General features: G+C 44.2%; 1 protein-coding gene across 14 annotated transcripts in view; it reads left to right on the top strand.

The window, feature by feature from the left end:
• LRRFIP1 (LRR binding FLII interacting protein 1) overlaps positions 1-21,289 on the top strand; it is a 113,393-nt gene that overhangs the window by 59,870 nt on the left and 32,234 nt on the right. For 6 of the 14 annotated variants that reach the window (XM_054208103.1, XM_054208097.1, XM_054208096.1 and 3 more), the window contains exons 4-13: positions 1,391-1,438; positions 2,902-2,946; positions 3,475-3,525; positions 7,122-7,154; positions 8,247-8,294; positions 10,676-10,732; positions 13,672-13,752; positions 14,974-15,018; positions 15,980-16,045; positions 19,558-19,635. The exons of 3 other annotated variants lie outside the window; for them this stretch is intronic. In XM_054208103.1, coding sequence (XP_054064078.1) covers positions 1,391-1,438; positions 2,902-2,946; positions 3,475-3,525; positions 7,122-7,154; positions 8,247-8,294; positions 10,676-10,732; positions 13,672-13,752; positions 14,974-15,018; positions 15,980-16,045; positions 19,558-19,635 — 552 coding nt within the window. The remainder of the gene's footprint in view (positions 1-1,390; positions 1,439-2,901; positions 2,947-3,474; positions 3,526-7,121; positions 7,155-8,246; positions 8,295-10,675; positions 10,733-13,671; positions 13,753-14,973; positions 15,019-15,979; positions 16,046-19,557; positions 19,636-21,289) is intronic. 5 more of the 14 variants (XM_054208104.1, XM_054208093.1, XM_054208091.1 and 2 more) reach the window with 4 other exon arrangements.

The following is a 21,289-nucleotide window of genomic DNA, read 5'->3' as shown; positions in this document are numbered from 1 at the left end:
AGTGGGATTGCTGTGAGCTCCTTCCTTTTCCCAATTTGACTCCAAAGGTGACAGCATTTAAAGGTCCTTGTACAGTCTGGGCTCTCCAGGACGTGTAACTGAGCACCCTGCTGCCCGTTCTACTTCCTAACGGACTTTCTTCTCTCCAGAGCTGTTAAGATGAAAATGAAGATGACCTTAACATGAAAACCATTTTGTTGTTTAATGAGGAAGAGCTCTGATGTGGGAATAAACTGATACGGTATCAAAGAACAGGCAGCTGCTTGTTCTGGTTTATTAATAAATAGTGAATGAGGTTTTTAAGGGTGAAAGTAAAATTACGTTAATACCATTGAGCGAGTGCTAAATGCAGAGTATAATACAGAACAGGTTTCTCTTTTTCTTTTTTTTTTTTTGGTCGTTACCTGAGGTTTTGACTGTTGATGCTCCTGCCTCCTCAAGCCTCTAGGAAAGCTGGCAAGTACAGGCTTGTTTTTTCCACAAATACATGAACCTCAAAGCACATAATCTGAATTTTTTCTAAAAGACATGTTATACTTCCTTAAGCAGGATTTCCATTTGCCGATTATTGTGCTTTAAGCCGGTGATTTTCCTTCACACAGGAATGTTATGATCACCGTTATAAACGCAAACTTCCTGAGACTAGATGGGAAGCGCGTGTTCAGGGAGGAAGAAAAGTCCTGCTAAACTTTTCTGTTGAACCGTTTGCTGCCTGGTGGAAATGCCAGTTCATTGGGAGGTTCCCAATGTTGTGCCAAGTATTTATGAACTGAGAAAACGGTTCAGAAGAAGACAAGCTACTAAGGAAACGCAGAGAGCTCCCCAGCCTTGCCTGCTCTTCTGTCCTGGGTGGTGGTACCACCGCTGGCGGGATGGCTAAAGCGTCGGCAAAAAGCCCGGTGCTCTGAAAAGGAGCTCTGGGAATAAGAATGCCCGGAGATCAGTTGTATTGTATTCAACTTGTCTTCCCGCTTTGACAAACCTATATGGTAAACATGATTTGACAGCATTTATTTTTTTTTTCATCCTGAAAAGTATTCTGCGTTCGGTTGCCTTGTAATGAGACTTGACTTAAATGGGTCAGGAATTCAAGACTCATCACGCTTCTTGCTCCTGTCCCCGCAGCATTGGGGTTTTTTGCACTCCTGAGGAAGAAGCATCTGTCGAGTACCCCGGCCGTACCCCAAACACCCCTGTCCCCTTGCCAGGTGGCTTTTCCCGTCCGCGTGCTGTGGAGGGCTCTGGTGGCATGTGGCATGGCTTCTCCCCGGCATGTTTGTGTGTGTGGAACTGTGCGGCTCGGCCGAAACCTGGCAATGCATGTCGAAACATTCTGTGTTTGCCTTGCTCATCTAAATTCTGTTCTTTTTTTCCCCTTTTCTGTCTGTAGAAATATTATGGTCTGGATACTAAATGGGGAGACATCGAGCAGTGGATGGTAGGCCTTGATCAACGTAGCTAAACAGCTTTCACGTGTTGAAGTTTTGTAGAGTTCATAGAGTTTGAAATCCCACGAAGTAGGTATTTTCATGTATTGGAAATGTGAATTCCACTCTTATCACAAGGATTCTTGCAGTCCACATCGATAGATGAAATGATCAGCTTAAAACTGGGCAAGGGTTTGGTTAGAGACCTCCGTCTCCACCCTGTCACTTGAAGACTAGCTTAGCATATACACAGGTTAAAGCCACTTGTGATACGAGGAATATAAGTACACATTTTACTTCTTGTGGATTTTGTTACAATTTGAGTCTTCTCAAATCTGTCTTCAGTTAAATTTTGGGCAAGTTTTGTCCGTGTTTCTTCAGTTACCTTTATGCTCACCAGTCCAGGGGCACTGCTCAGATGCATTATTGCTGCTGCTATGGCAACGCTTGCTTTTTCCAATAATGCAACATCCTGCATTTTACTATTTAACACAAGTGATTTCATAAATGTACCAGTGATGATAGACAGAAACTGCCATTTGTGGCCTTGCCCTACGAGCTGGGTAGCGCACGCTGAAAAAAGCAAAATTGAACAGCTGACTTCCAGTGTGGAAGAAAACTTTTCAAACTCCCCGACTTCCTTCACCCTAGATAATTAATCGGCATAAAGGCTGGTTTGCTCTGTGCCATCCTCCAAGCCTGCTGCCATATGGACCAACCATCCACCCAGGATGCTCCAATCTCAGGGATAAGCTATTAAGTCTCTTCAAATCCTTGCTTGGTGAGCTTAGCTCCACCTTCCTAACAATTCCCTTGCTTGGAAATCAGCCTGTGAGAACCCTTAACTACAACGCTGAAAATCTTCTATCGCTGTTTCTAAATTCCACGTAAAAGCGGTTTGTGGAAACGTAGAGCATCCTACGGCATTTCCAGCGTTACCACAGCCTTTGGCCCGCGAAAGCAGGCGGTGCTGTGTGTCACAGGGGCTGGAAGCAGCGCACGGATGCATTTCGTCTGGAAGAAGGGGCCAGGCTGTGCCCCGCTGGGGTACTCCCTAGAGAGAGACCATTGCCCTGCCACGTGATTTCAAATAGAGAAGATATTTTGAGCTTTATTTTGAAGGACTGCAAACTGGAAAGCTTAGTTACAAAAGCACTGTAAGTATCCCTATTCCCAGATGCAGAGAGACGCGCCTGGAACGTTTTTTTTGAGATAAGAATAAAGACGTCACCGTGTACAGTTTTATGTAAAAGTAAGGAATGTATGTAGCTGAGTAAAAGGGAGGGGAAGAAAGTTGAGGTCACAAATGAGGTGGGGGGGGAAAGGCATTTTCTGACTTGTCACCTCCCATTATTTGGTTTAACCTTGGTCCTAAACCTTGCTGAAGTTTCGCTGTGTCTTTCGGAAAGTGCTCGGTTGGTGTATCTGTCCTTTCAACCCTTCGCTCTTTGTTTTTTCTCTGCTGCCTTGGTAGGAAGACAGCGAGCGTTATTCCCGTAGAGCCCGAAGAAATGCCTCGGTTAGTATCTGCTTTTGCTTTTTTATTTATAGCTAGACGTTTCAAATTAAGAAAACAGACATATATAAGGCCGTTCCTTTTTAAAAGAAAAAAGCGAAACAAGCTTTTCCCCCCTGCCCCAGCCCAGTGAAAACCCCGAAGCCACTTCCTGAATTCTCTGCCCTCTCCCAGTCGCTCCGGGGAGTTTTTGCAAATGTGCCTAAATAAAGGGGGGCAGGGGAGGGGGAAGGTGGGGAAATAACCTGCTTGGAGCATTTAACATGCATTTATTCAGAGCATAGAGCAGGGGACACCCAAGCCAAGCTTGTCATTCATCCTATAGTAAAATGCTTGACAGTATTTCTTGGTCAGGATATGATTTAATTTACTTTCTGCTTGCAGTTTTAGTGCAGTTCATTTTTTAAAGACGTTTATTTTGTAAGGCTTTTCTTTACTTCTGTTCCATCAGAGCCATCTGCATTTACCTCACTGCCTGTGTTACTTGTGTTCTTTTCATTGTTTTCTTGTCTTTATACTTTCTTTTGCTAGGCTTCGGATGAAGATGAGCACATGTCAGTGGGTAGCCGTGGAAGCCTGAGGGTTGGTAAATCAGACAATTTAAGTGTGCACGTGTGTGTGTGCTGATGTTGCTGTCCCCTCTACCTCCAGGCTGGTCATAGTACTCTGCTAACGTCATCCTTCCAAGGTTTTGCCATGTTCCATGTTCAAGGAATATGGGGTTTGGGTTCTTTTAGAGTGTACGTAGGTCAATAATTCTTTCAACCAGGGGAATTGTCAGATTTGTGCATGCTGTGCAGGAACACCAGCAGAGCACGCGACTCCATAAAAGCTTTTCAGGTAAATGCTGTTCACCCTTACTGATGTGGGAAGTACTCAGCCAAAACACTGGTATACACACCTATTTCTCGTACGCACCTTGTAAGCTCCCTTGTGTCATCGCCAAGAATTTGGGAAGAAGCAGCAGTGTCTTACTCCATGATCAATGTTTATTAGCTCAGGAAACCAAAAGCAAATTATCAGTAGAAATAGGTCTTAAGCGCTTTGGGATTGCAGGTGAACGTTCCTCTCAGAACTGCTTTAGAGATAGCGGAAAATCATCTGCAGGCTTGAGTTTTGTGGAGGGGAGGGATTAGTAGAGCACAGGGTGCTCCAATGCACCGGTACTAATCTGCAGAAAAAAATTCAGTTTTCTCTCAAAATATCCGTACGATATCTGTCCAGATAATACACGTGTGTACGAATCTTAGCTCCATTCTAGCATAGACATAATCAGCTCTTGTAGGTGTGAAGCTAGTGTAAGCAGTTGAGCTGTGAACAGGTAATGCTGTTGTCTCAGCACGTGTTGATGATCTTCAGAGGATGAGCAGAGCGCGCTGCCTCCGAGACCCACGGAGAAGCTTCTGAGACCCACGGAGAAGCATTCAGTGAACCAGAAAACTGAAAATGTCTGTAACAACACTACGGAGGAAGCTCTTGGCAGTCCTGATTTTGAATCAGCTGCGACTAGTTTACGTGATGGAGCCATTTGTGCCTAAAACAGTTGTGTTTGAGAATAATTTGTTCTCCTGATGTTGTTCCTAACAATCAGTAGTGGTAATTACGTGGTTAAGCTGGATGATCAGTTCTATTTTTATAGAAAAAGCAAGACCTGTATCATTCATAGCAAGATCTTTATTTGTAATCCCTGGTTTCTGGCTTCTTTGGAGATTCATGTCATAAATGCTTTTTTCTTTTTTTTTTTTTTTTTCTCCTTAAAAAAACTTGCTAATAACTATCTAGGCTAGAATTACCTTTTTTCCCCTGACAAAGTATCCCCCAGAGAACAGAATTGAGTGAAACACCTCATATGCCTCTAGAAGTTCTGGAAAATGAAGAAAAAATTTTAAAAAAAATTAAAATTACTGCTTCAGAGCCTGCTCAATGATTCCTAATGGAGTTTGCTGTAAGATAGCATAAGATGTAGTTAAAAGCAAGTGTTGCCTTGTTCCCTTTTTAGTGGAATCCTTATTACTACCTATGAAATATTCTTAAAATTTTTAAGATTGCAAACTTGTTCAGTTGCTTTTCCAAGCTAGAAGATGCCTTAGAGCTCCAAAGATTCAACGAAGAAAAGCTTATCTTCACAGCCGAACTTGAAACCAATGTTTATTTTACTTAAATTTGGACATGTTCATGAAAGTGTTTTTTTTGGAGGTGAAAAATCTCTAGGTCAGTTGAAATGTCAATTTTTTTTTTCTATTTAGAAGGTGATTATGATACAAATAGATTATTTAACCATGGCTATAACTGTGTGTCCCTTGATGTGGCAAGATGCAAGTACACTGACAGCGTATCTGTGGTGGGAGCCCTGTTCATCTGAAACACCGTTTCTTCATGGAAATCCTTTTGATGTGATTCCTTTTAATGTGTTTTTGTAATAGGACCCCTGTGTTTCATTGTCACGTATTTAAACAGCAGAAGCCTTCCATTCTGTTTCCCCACCATCCCTTGAGAAGAAGCTTTTTCTGACCATTTTTCCCCCAGAGCAGCCAGTCTCTGGGCTGTGATAACCGCTGCTGGTCTGGTGAGCATCGGTCTCCAGCTTCTGTACGGGATGGCCCATAAATACCTCATACTTCTGCAAAGAATGTCCTTTTCTGACGTTCTGACATCCAGAAGGATCTGGTTGAAGCAGAGGTATACCTGGTATTTGCAGTGATGTTGCACAGACTCCCCCCCATCCTGTCCTCATGAAGTGGCATTCGATGAACATTCTTGTGCAAGCTGACGCTCGGGCACGCACAGGAAAAGAGTTTTGACAGAGCTTCCTTCCCTGACCCAAGTGTCTCTGGGGTGGTAGAGGAAAATGAGCAAGTAAATGTGCAGGTTCGCTGTTTTACCCTTATACGCCTTTTAGTTGTTTTACTCCCAATGAATTGGCCATTGATAATTTTCCGTGAGTGGGTTTATAGTAGGTGAATTTAATAGTTTGACCGCATCTGTCTTTGCCTGTTTGAGAAGGTTTAGCTGTTGCTGGGTGTGTTCAAAACAAAGCAAAAAACCCAACAACAACAACAAAAAAAAACCAAAACAAAAAACCCCACAAACTACCACCAAAGAAAAATTACCTCTGAGGACTCGAGTTCCCCGTTTCGTTTCTGAGCTATTTTAGCATGAAGAAAACACCAAAACCTGTTACCGTGTGTCCACCGAGGGTTTATAAAACTAGTCGGAGAATTCCGTGTGCTCTTCTATTTTTGGATATTTGAAGGCGCCCTCCGTAGTTGTGGGATGCCGTTGTGTGTAATTGCTCCACAAGACTTCAGTTTTCTGAAAATGGACCTTGCATCTTTGGTGCTCAGGCTCCACCGCACTGCGAGGCGGCCTTTGGGGTTGCTCTTTGAAGCTCTGCTTCTTTTCCGTACAGGAAGTTTTCAGTGAAATGAGCCCGTATCAGAAATATATTTCTCGCTAAAACTTTACCACCCAAGTAATCTCTGTGAGTTTTGCTCTGCATTTTCTCCTGGAATGTTTTCTAAGCGGATGCCTGAGCTGCAGACACCAGAGATCTGCTGAGCTCACTTTTGGGGAGCTGGCTTGGATGCTTCCGGCCGAACAACCATCAATATGGACTGTAAAACCAGCTGAGGCGTGGATTAGCCCAGGGGAGCAAATTGACTGAAGCTCTACAAGCTGTGGCTACTCGGTAAACAGTGGCCCTTTGGCCTTGGGATAATGCTGGCTTGAGGATGTCTCTGCCTCCTGCCAGCAGATCTTCAGCTGCGATGGAGGGGCATCTTTAGGAGCTTTTCTGTGGCTCATCCTGAACACCGTCCTGTGTTTAAGACACTGGAATCTCTCTTCTACTGCAAGTGTCCTTGTTCTCCCACGTCTCAGCTGGCGGGCTCTAGTCCGAGACCATCCAGCATGAAGTGTTTCTGTGTTATTAATCGCTAATGGTGGAGCCTGTGCGTTTTCCTTGTTTTGCTTGCTCCGAAGTTCCTGACTCCTGGCTTTGCGCAAGGAGTCCTGCGTTATCAAATCCTTTAGTTGGGATTTACATCTCTCTGCCTGTTGTGTTTATTTTTGTTTGCTTGCGTGTTTTCTTTTGGTTTGGGGGATTCTTCTGATTGCCATAACTGACTTCAGTGTTTCCCTTTGTATTCTGATTTGTCTTTCCTCTCGTGCCTTTCCAGTCTCAGCTGGAATATGTCAGCTCCTACCCAGCGGTGAGAACAGTCTGCAAGTTGCAGTGTGTGTTTAAAAACTAATCATTCAAGAAGAAACTTAACGTCAGTTGTGATAGCTGAGCTGAGATAAGGGATGAGCTAAAATGCTCCTGAGGCAGGACCCGGCCTGTGATGTAAAGATGCTGCTTCCCTTGCCTGCCGCTCTGGCACGGTTTGGGTGAAAAGCGCTGAATAATTAGATCTAAGCCGGGTCTCGTGCAGTAGTTACCGCAGGACAGAGCAGAAGAGCGTTTATTTCCCCAAACAGACTTTCTCTGTCACCTGGTCAAACAGTGGACAGCTTGTATGTCTGGTTTTATTTTAGCATAAATCTGGACAGGAATTAAACTCTCTCAAACTCACTCTGAATAGATCCCGCAAAGGTGACGGGACAAATACCCGGCCGCTTGTTGTTACCTTTTCTTTGGAGGATAAAATCAAACTCTGTAGGTAGTAATAAGATGAGAGCAAGTATTTGCATTGAACATGTTGAGTTAAAGCTGACTCTTGGACGAACAGAAAGGGCGCGGAAGGGAGAGTGAGGATGAGGACTTTAAGCTCGGTTTAAAAAATGCCCTGGTCCTGTTCGTGCTGTCTCGTGGCAGCGCCGGGGTGAAACACAGCTGCCTCAATTTCCGCAGAAAGCAAACTGCGGAGAGCAGTTTTACAGACTCTCTCTTCGTTCCCCGCACTATTTCAAATGAGGAATGCAATGTGTCTGTGAGTGACCTATATACAGAAATAGCGCAAGCACATTTGGATTTTTGCATGGATGTATTCATGGAGTAAGTATAGACAGCTGGTAGCTCTTCTAATTGACTTAACCCGGCGAGCTTGAGTGATTTTAACTGCAGCTACTAAATTTAACAGTGCTATCATCACTTTCAACAATATTCCTTAATAACTAGTCATTTGACTTTGAGATTTGATTATTATTTTTTTTTTCCCTCGTGTGTGTGCTTACTGAGCCATGTTGTGTAGAGCTGGAGGGAAGTCGGAGCGATGCTTCTGCACGTTGATATGCATGCCTGGCTGCGGGCGGGTGCACATCCCTATTGATCTTTTCACCCTGCGTTCTTAATCCCACTGCAGGCTGGATTAGACAATGAGAGGACCAAAAAGAAGAACTACTCCAAAGCAGTATGTATCTCGACTAACTTGTCTCGGAGAGATTTTTTTGCATAAAATAACCACTGCGATAGGACAAAGAATACGCGCAAATGTGGGGGCGGTAAGAGCTCACCAGCCCAATGTCAAGGATACGGTGTAACTATCGGGACTTTTGGGGTCTGTGAGAACACTGAGCATCACTTCAGCTGCAAAACGTGGTATTATCCAAACTTGTACATCAGTGTTGTACACGAAGAGCATCTTGGACAAACTCAAGACCTAACTTGAACTTTAACATTACACAGAAATAGGCAGTACTGATATAATGGTATCTATATATGGATCTAATACGTAGTAAATGTTGCATCTTTTCATACTTTTCTGCATAATATCGATGCCATACTAGCACCTGAACAAATAGGGCACTACTCAGAGCACTGCAAAGCCAGACCTGGGCAGAAGGTGAAGGGTAATGTGCTTTCACACAGCCAGGATTTCAGGTCAATCGCATGGGGAGCAGTTCCAGGGAGGGAGAGAGTACATGAGAGAGGGCAAAGTGGCGTACCGCTGCTGCAGGGGGGGAGGCTACTCACCGCAAAAAGAGGTTGCCAGGCTGGGTTTGGCTTCCTCAGTATGTCGGAAATCAGCAGAGAATTTTCTGAGAAGTGGAAGCTGGCTGTGGGATTGAGAAAGCCTGAAGGAGAAGCATTAGCCACGGTCTAAGGTAAAAAATCTTCCAAGTATAAATGGACATAACGGCAACGAGAAAGTTTTCTGCATCTGTTAAAAGCAAGAGGAAAATGTAGAAAAGAATGGGGTCAATTGCACATTGAAAGGAGAACAAGTAAAATCTGAATGTTTTAGCCTCCCCAGTACGCAGTTTTATTTGTTCTAGTTTCCAGGAAGGTTATGCTCAGGTGCTCAGCATGGCAATGTGGCACAGAACAAAGGTCAGCGAGCTCTGATAAAATTGACCCTGCTCTTCAAGAGTTGTCTGGAGTGTTGGCTTTCAAAAATACGTGCTGGAGAGGTTTCTGGAGAGGATGGGTCGTAGTGACAAGGGAAATGACCTGAGCTGTGGGGCTTCCGTTTGAAGTCTGAAAGATACAGGGAGGAGGCTTATAGAGGTATTTCAAATCAGTTCTGCCTGAAAAAAATGAAACTGGATGTTGGCCCTCCCATTTGTGGTGATAATAATTGCATTTCGGTAGAGAATCTCTGCTTTTCCCAGAAGTTGCTTCACCAGCTTGGGTCTAAACTGGTTTCTAAGCTAATTTGTTTAATTTTTCATGGGAGCCACTGTATAGTATATGATAAATATTTTGCTTGGAAATTGATTCAGAGTGGGTTTAGTGGATTTTCATTTCTGGACGCGTTAAAACTTGAATTTCGAAACTTAATTTGAATAGAAATCTTAGTTAAATTTTCACTGAAAAACCCCAACCCCAAATGCACAGAGTGCTTCCTCATTTTCAGTGTTTCGGGCCTTGTGAAGTGATGCCGGAATAGTGAATTGCTTGAGAAATCTGAGCTTTTAATGGTATCGATTGAGCTGACTTTTGGGTCTGTTCTCTTTTCTTCGACGTCATGTTTCCAGACTAAAAACTGCATCATAGCGACAGTTTTGTTTTATTCCTGACCCTGCTGCCGTAGGGACTTTGAAGCATCTCACCCTGCTTGTGAAATGCTCCTTCTGAGCCTGTTTTTTCCTCCTTTGAGAGAAAACACGTTAATAACAAGACGGCAGGCTATGGAGCATCTTGGAAGCCAGTTGAACCAATTAAAATCTCTTTATTACTCTTTGGACTGCCACACAAAACACTGGGATGTGGCACATGGTCACTGTCTGGGTTTAATTTTGATGTAATTGAGGAAAGCTAAACATTTCATCCAGCGTTGCATGTTTACTAAACCGAATTTCTCAAATATAAACTTAAAATTAATATTTTTTTTGACAATTTTCTGCTTTTTAATTGCTTAGCTGCCAGAGACATAAATAACTACAGTGATAAATTTATTTTATTGTAGTCTCTCATCCCCCGTGTCCCCTTTTTGTCCCGTGTTCCCTTCACAGAGTGTTTGAAGACACAGGTGCTATAGTGCCGTAATAATAGGGGAAGCAAAAGCGTTTCTTAAAAGAAAAAAAAAAATGGGGTCAGCAAAGGCAAGCAGAAGTATCCTTGACATTTTTGGCTGATCTACAGGTACTGACAGACACACAAACGTCCGTGTCCTCGTGTTTGAAATCATGACCTAATCCTGCACTTCTGGCGTATCTTTGAAAAGTTCTGTCTCTGCCGTTGCTTTTCATAAATGATGACTTTTGCCAAAATTTCCCTTTTGGGCCTGCATCAATTTTTCTCTCCCCCCTGCCCCTTTTTTTTTTTCTTTTTCCCTTCTTTCCATAACAGACCAATGGGTATGAGGAAGACGTGTATGGATCATCCCAGAGTAGAAAATCTAGCAGGGTTAGTAGATGATTTATATTGCTATAAAATCTATTGCTCTATTTAATAGGATTAAAGCTAATTAGCACATTCTTTTCTGTGGTAAAGCAGGTTTTTCCTGTCTTGCATGTTGTGGGTTTTGCAGTTTGTCAGACGCGGAGGTGCAGCAATAAACTGTCTTTAAAAAAAAATAAAAAATAAAAAAAAATGAGGCCACGAGTGGGATGTCTCTGAATTTGGCACAAGTAGAACTGGGAAGCCAGAGCTGCTTAACTCGTAAACAAAATTGGGTAAAAGTTAAATTGTGACAAGAAATAGTTTGGTGGCACCTGGCGTGGAGGATTTCCACGTGCCGGACAGCGGGACGGCGGTTCTCCACCCTGTGCCAGTCGGGTCCCGTCGCGCCCCAACACGGACGCTCCTGACCCTCACCTGCATCTTCCTCTGCGTCTTCAGATTTGCATACATACGATGGACTTGGATTTTTGAATTTTCCCCAAATGTATGTTGTTTATTTGAAGTTTGCTTAACTAAACGTTGTTGGGGTTTTTTTCCTGCATAAACTATATCGTAGGGTCTCTGGAGCCTCCCCTCCCCGAGGTGAAGAGCCAGTGCAAGTGTTACTGCTTAGCTACTTACCATTGATGTCCTTCTCTTGCTCAAAAAGTTCTTAATTAATAACTCCATTGTGTGTATGTGGGTCACAATGTTCCCTTCTGTTCCAGCACAAGTGTTTTATGTCAATTACAGGAATTAATTGTCCTGCTTTGTTAAGTATTGGGGTTTGTGCTAATTATTTAAAGGTATTGTCTCAAGCAGAGCCTCCTTGGGGGTAGGGAGGGGAACTCGGCAGGCTTTTTTTTTCCTTGCCTTTATTTTAACAAAGTCAGACAAAAGCCCAGAGCCTGTTGATCTTTACGCTACCAAGAATTCTAAAGAAATTCAGTGGTATGCAGACTAAAGCTCTGTGTTTAGAGGAAAAATAAACTACTTTTAAGACTCCATTTAGTTAAGCGTTTGAGCAATACATGCTAAACATCAGAGAGGCTTCAGCGAGTTACTTTGTAAGCATGAAGCTAAGCAGGCGCTTGTATAAATAGTGAAATGAAACCTTGTATTTTATTTCCATTTTAAATTTTTGCTTCCATGTGGTTTCATGCATTTAGCCCGTATATGTGGATAAGAGAAAATGAAATCCTGTTGGTTAAACTGTGAAGAAAACAGCGTGTCCTGCTGTTGGCACTCTCGCTGAACCGTTTGACAAGTTCAAGGAACTTTATTATGTAGTGCTTCTGACAAACGATGTTCTTATTCTTTAATGGCATACTCCAGAGCTGTAAGTACTGCAGGAAGAGCAAAATAGCCGTAAGTCATCTATCTAGGGAAAAGAAGTTGGTGGTTTTCCATTTAAATTATTTAAAATCATTTTGGTATGAGGGTTCGGAGCATGGCGGTTTAGCGCATGTAGAGCATAATTACAGCAATGCCATTAGTTCCTCGCTGGTTTCATTGCTAAGCGTATTTAGATACTTCATTATTTAGAAGGAAGATGAGAGTTTGGGGGTGACTGAGAATGGCTGAAACACCAAACCAGTTGATGACAGCCTGGCTGGCATTCACCATTAGGAATCCTGTCCTCAAAAACCCCAAACTGAACCATAAAGATTGTCAAGGTGACAACGAAAACCCGAGAAGAGGCGGAGTTCTTCAGGTCAGCAAGGAAGTGATGACTCTGCTGATAAAACAGTTTTTTCCAAAACAGGTATCCAATTTTAAGTCACCAAATGGAGAAATCTCCATGCGGAGATCAACCTTCGCACGTTTTACTTGCAACGTCACAGGTCAATTCCTTAAAAGCGAATAACGCTTTGGTAGCCTTGGTAGCCCCCGTACAGATTACAAACTCTCTAGGTGGGAAAGAAAGTCACTTCTTTAAACTCAGTTCAGTGTGTTCAGATTTTCCAGTGAAAGCCTTGCTTTACAGGCATTCAGGGAGAACGAGGCAGAAAGGGTCTGAGATTTGTGAGGCTGGACAGTGATTCACCCTCGGTACATACCTGTGGTTGTTGTCTTACCCAGAGATCTGTTTGCCTGCAGTGACACAAGTGCGGTGTCAAGAACAAATAAGTTTAATTTGCTGCAGCTCCTTCGTTTGTAGATGGAGCTAACGCCTACTTGATTTATAAAGTGGTGATGCAAGGCTTAGTTAGGGCTCGTAAGAAAGCTGAGTAATTGCTGACTGCTAAAAGCAGAGTATCTTGGCTGTCTAGACCACCGTAAGAAGTGAGTGCAGAACAGCTGCGAAAGGGGAGCTCTGGAGCACAGCAGAAACGGGAGAGGGGTGGAGGTCTCTGAGAACAACCCTTCCCCCCTGCCTGCCCCCACCCCTGGGAAACGGCGCCTAGGAGGCTTTGAAAAACCCCTTTGTGACCTGTGTGTTATTGCAGGGCTGGTCACAGGAGACGGAGCGAGCACAGGAGCCATCTCTGGAGGGCTGGGACGTGGGGAGGTGGGGTCTGCATACATGCCTTTGGAAATGTGGTCTGTCTTCTTCCAAGTCCCATAGAAACCGTGTCCTTGCAGCATACTGTCACCTTGGGTCATAGCAATGAGGAGGGAGGAGAGAGCATGAGGGTTTAAAGCCTTTTCAGTGGAAAAGACACCAAACGGGTATTTTGTGCATAAGAGGCTGTAGGGACATAGGAAAGGCCTTTTGTTTATTTACAGAAAATCTCTACCTTACAAACGGAAAGGGCACACAATTTTCACACATCTTCCTGTCTTTAGTGCAGTTTCCTTAATGCAGTTATCTCTTCTTTTTACATCTGTGGCCGCTTTGACTCCTTGCTGTTCGTAAGCACCTAATTTACTTTCTCCTTCCCATTTAAAGGAATTTAGAGAGTCCTTCGTGTTACGAAGCTGAGTTATCAAGGGGGTTTTTTTGTTTGTTATTAATGCAGGCTTCGTACTACCCTGATCTGGGTCTCCACAACAGCGGCTATGCTTCCACATCTCAACCTTCTTCCCAAAACGGAAACTGGGTCTGTTGCCCTCTGGCTTTATCTGGCCTGGATTTGTCCTGATTTCGTTCGGATAATGCAACCTCTTGGACTTAGGAAGGAATCTGGAGCAATTGTCAAGAGCCTCTGTAGCTCTTCTTAGTGAAACTCAACAAAACAAACCCAAAACAGACCTTTTGAGATGGGAGTGAGTAATGGAAAGCTGTTTTAAAACAAGCACAATTAGTTTTCCTTTGCTGCTCCTCCCTTTCCTACAGTTATTTTGGCCTCAGTTGGTCTGGAAAAATAAGGGGAAATCTTAATTAACTGAAGTTCTTTATTCTATTTGAGGCAACTCTGCTGACTTTGTCAGTCTAGCAAGCTTAAGACAATCCAGTCTGCGTCAAAACGAAATTACAAGCAAGCAATTCGCAGACTGCTACAAGAAAATTGTTGAAGCTTCAAAGTTGCCCGGGAGGTTGGATTGTCCTCAGCGTCTGGGCAGAGCCTGGCCACGCGGTGCCCCAGCAGTGGTCCGCAGCCCATCCTGCCCACGGGCGGCAGCGGGAGGACATTGCCCGCTGCTGCGTGGTGGCCGGCGATGGGGATGTTGCCTGCCAGCCGTGGGCTGGGGATCACTGTGGGGTGGCTCTCACGCCTAATTATGCCACATACATGATGCCGTATGTGCTCTCCAAACTTAATTGCTTCGTCTAGTGAATGATGGTTACTAACAGCAAAGTAACTTCTTTTATGGTGCTCTGACTTAAGCATTCGTAATTTTGTCCTGAATTATTTGGGTTTTCTCTGCATTTTTGTTTAATAATGAAATACATGAGACATGATCTTATTGCTGTGTGAAACCCATAAAATGTGTATCTTAAAACACTTGTGCCTTTGTGCGTAGCTCTTTTTCTGGCTTTGGTTGAAGTGAGGAGAAACACCCTTTCTGGCTACTATACACAAACGTGTGTGAGACAATAACAACTTAACAACCTAAAACTAAATTATGCTGTTTTCCTTTTGCATACTGTCGTGTCCTCCCTTCCTGTAGGAAATGCACGTGTCTGCTTGGTATTCTTAGTCTTTGGGAGCCGAGATCTAAGGCTTTTATGGCGCATATAACTAATATTCTCTACATGGGGTTTCCTTCTGTTGTAGTTTATGATCCTAATCTCTCACCGAGGTGGTTAATTCTGCCGTAGGCGCCTTTTTTTATGTTTCATTTTCTATGCAAAAAAGTGTTGTGCTTGTCTTCCTCAGCCCTCCTTGCTGTACAGCGATGCTCTGCCAGCCAGAAGTTACAGGGTTTGTTGTACTAATGCTCTAAACACAAATACCGCAGCCACTCACCTTCAGCCATGCACATCTTGTCTCTTACCTCCGTAGTTCCTGTTGGGTCCATTTATTTCACACTCTGGTGTCTAATCCATCTGAATGCACGTGTGCAATGCTGTTTACACAGTCCTGGATTTGCCGGTCCTTCCTTTTATTCCCATTGGAATTGTGCTCGTGGGGTTGTGATGCTGCCACAGGTTTCTCTCTGGATGGAGACGGTTGTCTTCATTTTGGTGTATTTGCTACAACGTGCCAGGAGCAGGCCGGAGAGAGGCAACATCAATTCTTTCTGGTTGTGAAACAGCTAAGAAAACTCTGAAAAAAATTTTTGTAGCCAATTTCCACTCTTCTTGTTCAACCTTTAAAATGAGCTTCTCTCAGATTTTATTCTCAGTGCTTAAAGGTAGAGTTTCCTGTGTTTCCTGAGCCAGACATTTATATGCTCAACTGGAGCCAGCGTCTTAGAATATGCATCTTCCTGCTTTTTTATTAATTTGGTAAACTGGCTAGCAACGAAATTTATCAGGCGTAAGCGTGGGCGCTTTTTTACCCGAATATTTTGCCAAAACTGGAAGTTAAACAGAGTTGAACAACCTGAGAATTGATGTAGCTCTTTTGTTGGAAGGCAGCAGAAACTGTTGAAGTGATGATGGGGAGAACGGTTAGAAGTGCATGAGTGTGTGATGGACCGGGGGGTGGTTGTCAGATTCTGCACGTCCCTTACAGTGTTTGCCAGCTCACTGACTCCAGGTAGTGTTAGATCTTCACTTGCATGCTGCTCGTGGTTGTGTACGGGAGATGTCCCTGTCCTTGCACCTGCTGCTCGTTCCCCCGCGTCCTTCGCCCTGCACCTCGTGGATTTGCCATGCTCCGGACTGAAACGCGGAACGAGGTCTGCCGGTCCTGTTCTGACTCTGTCTTTTGATTGTAGGCGTCTGTGTATGACGAGAGCGTTTACAGTGGGAGTCGTCGGTATAGTGCCTCTAGTTCTCGTGCTGTAAGATGTTTTCTGCATTTCCCTGTTGTCTTGTCTCTGTCCTGTCTGTACCAGAACATGGTCTTTTCTGGGCTGAGGAAGGAAAGGTTTAACACGGACTGTGTGAGACTCGTAGCCTGCTGCTGTAGGCAAAAGTACGAGCACTGTTTCCACGAGCTGCTTCTTTTGAAAACTGAGAATAAAACAGGGTTTTCTAATAGATAAGCAAATAAAATCACTCCCCCGTTAGCACTTACCTGCTAGTGTGAAGTAAAGGATTGTTGTAAACATTTGGCTTGCTCGGTTTTGTTTCTTGGGTTTATATTCTCTAGTTACGTCTCAGGCGACTCGTGACAACGTTTTCAAAACACATTTTCCTGTGAATGGAGGGCTCTGTCATTTTTGGGGAGAGACAATATGAGGAATGACAACATAAATTCTTTCCTTTCAAAAAAGAGAGGCTGCAGGATTCGGTTTACGGTTTGGAATGCAGAAAGCGCCTTCAGTTCTTCTCAGATGGGGCCTCTGTGTCGTGGTGGGTGTTTGGGCCCGGCAGTTCATCTGCTGCTGGTGTATCTGCCTGGAAAAAATAAACCACTCTTTTTTAATTTTTAAGTTCTGCTCTGTGGACCCAGTGCTTATTCTGCCTCTGAACTCCTTTGCTGATTATAGGAGAGAGAAAAAAAAACAACCCAAAAATCACGGCCAAAACAAAAAATCCCGCAACCTACAAAAACACCACCCAAGGCCTGAACAGAAAAAAGCCTCAAGACAAAGCATCAGTGTTAATTTAATGTTAAAAGTTACAATTTTATTAGCTTGGAGAAGGAAACAAACTTTCGAGAATGCTTCCTAAGTGCTTGTTAGTCTTTAAAGGGCTGTGCCATCCTCTTGCAGTCGCACTGATTGACTAGTTGGGCTGCGCATCTTGCTGCTACTGCTGTTAAGCTTCAGATTACTTTTTGTTTCACATTTGTGCCTTGTTTTCGTTTGGCTGCCTTGGAAAATTCATGGATCCTTATGCGTTTGGACCGTTGTGGCCGCCTGCAGTTCAGCGAGGCTGCGCTGAGGTGGTTGTAGCCCTTTGTTTGGATGGGGTGTCTTCGTTTGTTTGAGATAAGGCTCTCCTGGAGTTCCAGATGATACACTCCTACTCTTGGGAGAAGCCATTGGCAGTGGGCTCCGAGCCCAAGCGCTGTTTACAGGTCTTTCAGCCACCGTTAATGGCTTGAGCAGGGAACACAGAATAAAATGCTGGTGCTCATTCCCCTTCCTCCATCCCATCCCACCCTGTGCCGCAGGTATTTGGAAACCTGTAGCCCAACCTTCCCAGATTCTGTTGCACAGTCGCCTGGAGTAATGAGGGAGGTGAAGCACGAGGTTTTTGCCTCTAAGGGAGTAGCCTTGTCAAAATTGCCAAGTTATCTGTGGTTATTCCAACACCTCTGAACCTCGTGGCACTTTTACTGTGTAGAGAGCATGCCAGTTGGGTAGCTGTCCCCAAAGAATGCTTTTGGATGATCAGATGACAGGTGAATGCGGGGGGCGAGGCTGAAACGGGCCTTGCTCGGTCTCAGCTGAACAAGTGGCACTTGCTTCCATACTCTGCCCTGCGATACAGAGGGAGCAGCTTCGGAATAAATAGGTCCTGTGAAACATTAATATGGGATTCATCACCACTGACGGCGCAAGGCTTCTCTGCTAGAACTACTTAATAAGAAAACAAAAGCTAAATATTTGCTAGAGCGCTTTTTGCTTTTAATTTAGAACTTTTAAGTGGCCGTGATTGCGCACCGTTTGCAAGTGTTCCCAACACGGTTCTAAATTTTGCGTATTCTCATGTCTGAAATGAAGCTCAGTAGTTCAGGTGCACGACGCCAGTGTGACTTCACATAAGACACCCGAGGACACGGCTTGGTCACGTTCTGCCCCACCTCTGGGGCTTGCTAAGGGCTGCATACCTTGGAACGTAATCCTTTGTGGTTAGTAACTAAGCTTACAGTTGTACCGTAGCTGAGGTTATTTCCAGCTTACCCTCTTATAATTTATTAGAGCTGTAAGCTTAATTTTCATGTAATCCTGTGCCGCTTTGTTAGCGTGACTAATGATGCTGAAACAGCCCTCCAGTAGCTTGGTGAAGACCTGGCTGTCTCTGGAGCTGAGATCTCCAGGGGATTCCTGTAGCGGCCAGGTAACTTCATAAAAGAAATCTTTAAAAAAGGACAGAATACATGCATCTCAAAAGTAGGATAATTCTTTAGACTTCAGTGTTTCTGTGTCTGAGAAACAGTCTTAAGTGCCTATAAAATAAAGGCATAAAGGTCATGAGCAGGCAGATATGAGCTGCTGAGCAGAGCAACTCCTCGTGCTGTTCCCATCCCCGAACAGCCTCCACCCTTGTGCGGGTACAAGCTTTGCCAGTGACGTTGGATGGACTGACATGCCTCTTTACCAGGGCTGCGTTCAGTTGCCTTGTCAAAATTGCCACGTTATCTGTGGTTGGTGGGCTTGGAGCCCACTGTCAATGGCTTCTCCCAAGAGCCAGGAGCGTATCGTCTGGGCCTCCGAGAGGCTTATCTCAAACAAACGAAGATATCCCATCCAAGGGATGCAATAGGAAAAACATCACGTCAGGTAAACCTCAAAAACTTCTTCAGTTCCTCTCTGCTCTGAATGTATCAAAACCTTCCTTTTATATATATGCTTATGTATCTTTCCATAAAGTACATCTAAATACAAGATTGAGTGTGAAGCTGCTGCTCTGAAATCTGTGAAAATAGAGGGAATAATTCTAAAATGCATTTCCAGAATTAAGTTTTAGTTTCTGTTGCCCTGATGCTTTAAACTTGCATTTCCCTTCTCTACTTCTGCTCCGTTATAACCTCTGGAAATAAAACAGCGTAGACACGTTCTTTGTCCTTGTCGGCGACAAGTCAGCGCTGTCTGTTCTACACCGCTGCTTAGATGTTTGCTGTTAAGAACGACTGAAATACTTTCTTTGGCAGGAGATGAGGACTGCAGGTGCTGGAAGAGCAGGAGAGATACTCAGTCTCTGAGACGGGCTCAGTTTTTACTTTAGTCACTACGTAGATGGATGTTTCTTGCTTTGGCCTGTGGAGCACGGATTCATTTTATATGTGCACAATGTTGGGAACATGGGAAGAAGGCTCACCAGAGAACCTCAGAGCTCTTGAAAAGTAGAAGGATTGAGCCTTTTGTATGGAGACTGGGAGTTGTTTACTTGTGACTGGTATCTTAATATGTATAAATAAATCATTAGTATTCTGTCATTCTAAGAGTTGAATCAAAGCTCTACTTGGTCCGTCAGCTGGAATTACTGCTTGCCTTAATTTTTAAATGAACGGTTGAGGTGTCTTTTCTCTGACTTCCACTGCTGTTCCTTTGTCCAGCTGCATGCAACCGTTTTTGTAACTAACCTCAGATGTAATGCTCTGAATCCTCTCTTGCTTCCCTTCTCCATTCTAATGCTTTTCTCTTTTCTCTGCTTGCTGTTCTTGGCTTACCTGCGGCAGCCTTCTGAGTACAGCTGCTACCTTGGGTCAGGATCTCGGGCATCTTCAAGAGCCAGCTCTGCTCGGGCCAGTCCAGTGGTGAGCTCCTCTATATTTTTCTTTATCCCTAAACTGTTTAATTCCTCTGTTCTTCAAGGTCTTTCTTGTACTAAGAGGTCACTGTCCCTCATGATACAGTTTCTTATGGTATTAATTGAGCCATCTGGCCAATGCTTAACACAAAAAAGGGGTGAACCAGGTAAGAAATTACAAAACCAAAGTAACTCCTATGCAGGTACAGATGTTTTTACAAAAAAAGTACACTTTGGACTCATGTGACAATGCTAAATTTTTTTAAGTTGGGCATAAAGCACATCGCCAAGGGTGTTCTGAAAGAGACTGTGGTGCTGATGCTAGCGCTGCATCTCCTTTGGTTATTAAAATCAGGAGACCCTAAATCTTAGCGCAGCATTGAAGTAGTTTAGTATCTCTCCGTTCAGCAGTGTTTTGGTGTTGTGTTGCTGCAAAGCTGCAGGGGCTCTCCAGAGATTGGATTGGAACGTATTTGTTGGACTGGGGATTACCAGGCACTGTAGAGTCTTTAGCATGGAGAAGTGCTAGGAGGATTACGTGTTCCCGGCACGTCTAGCATCATGAATTCCCAACTAGTTATGGCTGAACAAGGCTCAAACGCTAACAACCCCTGTGACTGCAGTTGACCAAGACAAGACCTTTTCCTCTGCTTTTTACAGATATGAAGTAATTGTGGTCTTTTTTTTTCCCCCAATGGCATATTGCCGCTTTCTCTTTGTGATTGTTCCATCTAGCTGTTTACAACTCTGAATATCCTTCCTGATTAATTTCAGAGCGAGGCCTGATAGCGTGGTGACAGTAGCAGAGTGCAGTAGCACGTCTCTTAGAGGAAATGTGCAGCTTACAGTAAACTGGTCTATTACAACATTAATCTTTCACGGAGAGTGAGTTTGGAAGTGTTGCACTGAATTTCAGTAAACTGGCTTTGCTTCATGGAAGTGTTCCTCCTAGTGAAGCTTTAATGTGCTCGTTTTCCTGGGACCTGCCACATATTACCTGCCACATCCCCAAGATACGAAGTGATGAGGAGGGTGATATCATCAAGAAGGACATGGACCTGTTGGAGCAGGTCCAGAGGAGGCCACGGAGATGCTGCGAGGGCTGGAGCTGTGAGGACAGGCTGAGAGAGTTGGGGTTCTCCAGCCTGGAGAAGAGAAGGCTCCGGGGAGACCTTCTAGCAGCTTTCCAGTACCTAAAGGGGGCTACAGGAGAGATGGGGAGGGACTCTTTATTGGGGAGTGTGGTGATAGGACAAGGGGGAACGGTTTTAAACTGAAAGAGGGGAGATTTAGGTGAGGTATTAGGAAGAAGTTCTTTGCTGTGAGGGTGGTGAGCCCCTGGCCCAGGTTGCCCAGAGAAGCTGTGGCTGCCCCATCCCTGGAGGGGTTCAAGGCCAGGTTGGACGGGGCTTGGAGCAACCTGGTCTGGTGGGAGGTGTTCCTGCCCAGGGCAGGGGGGTTGGAACTGGATGATCTTTAAGGTCCTGTCTAACCTGAACCGTTCCATGATTCTGTGATCATAAATTAACACATACAGTGTGCTCCTTTAGTCACGACATCCTGTTGCCTTCGTTGCTTTGCTGTAAATGTTGCCTTAAGGACTAATTAAAAAGGAGTATCTGGATAATGGAAGAAGCTACCACAGCACACAACACAGTAAG

This window comes from Rissa tridactyla, chromosome 7 (assembly GCF_028500815.1).
Source record: "Rissa tridactyla isolate bRisTri1 chromosome 7, bRisTri1.patW.cur.20221130, whole genome shotgun sequence".
Taxonomy (NCBI): Eukaryota; Metazoa; Chordata; class Aves; order Charadriiformes; family Laridae; genus Rissa; species Rissa tridactyla.
This window is presented reverse-complemented; position numbering and strand designations above follow the sequence as displayed.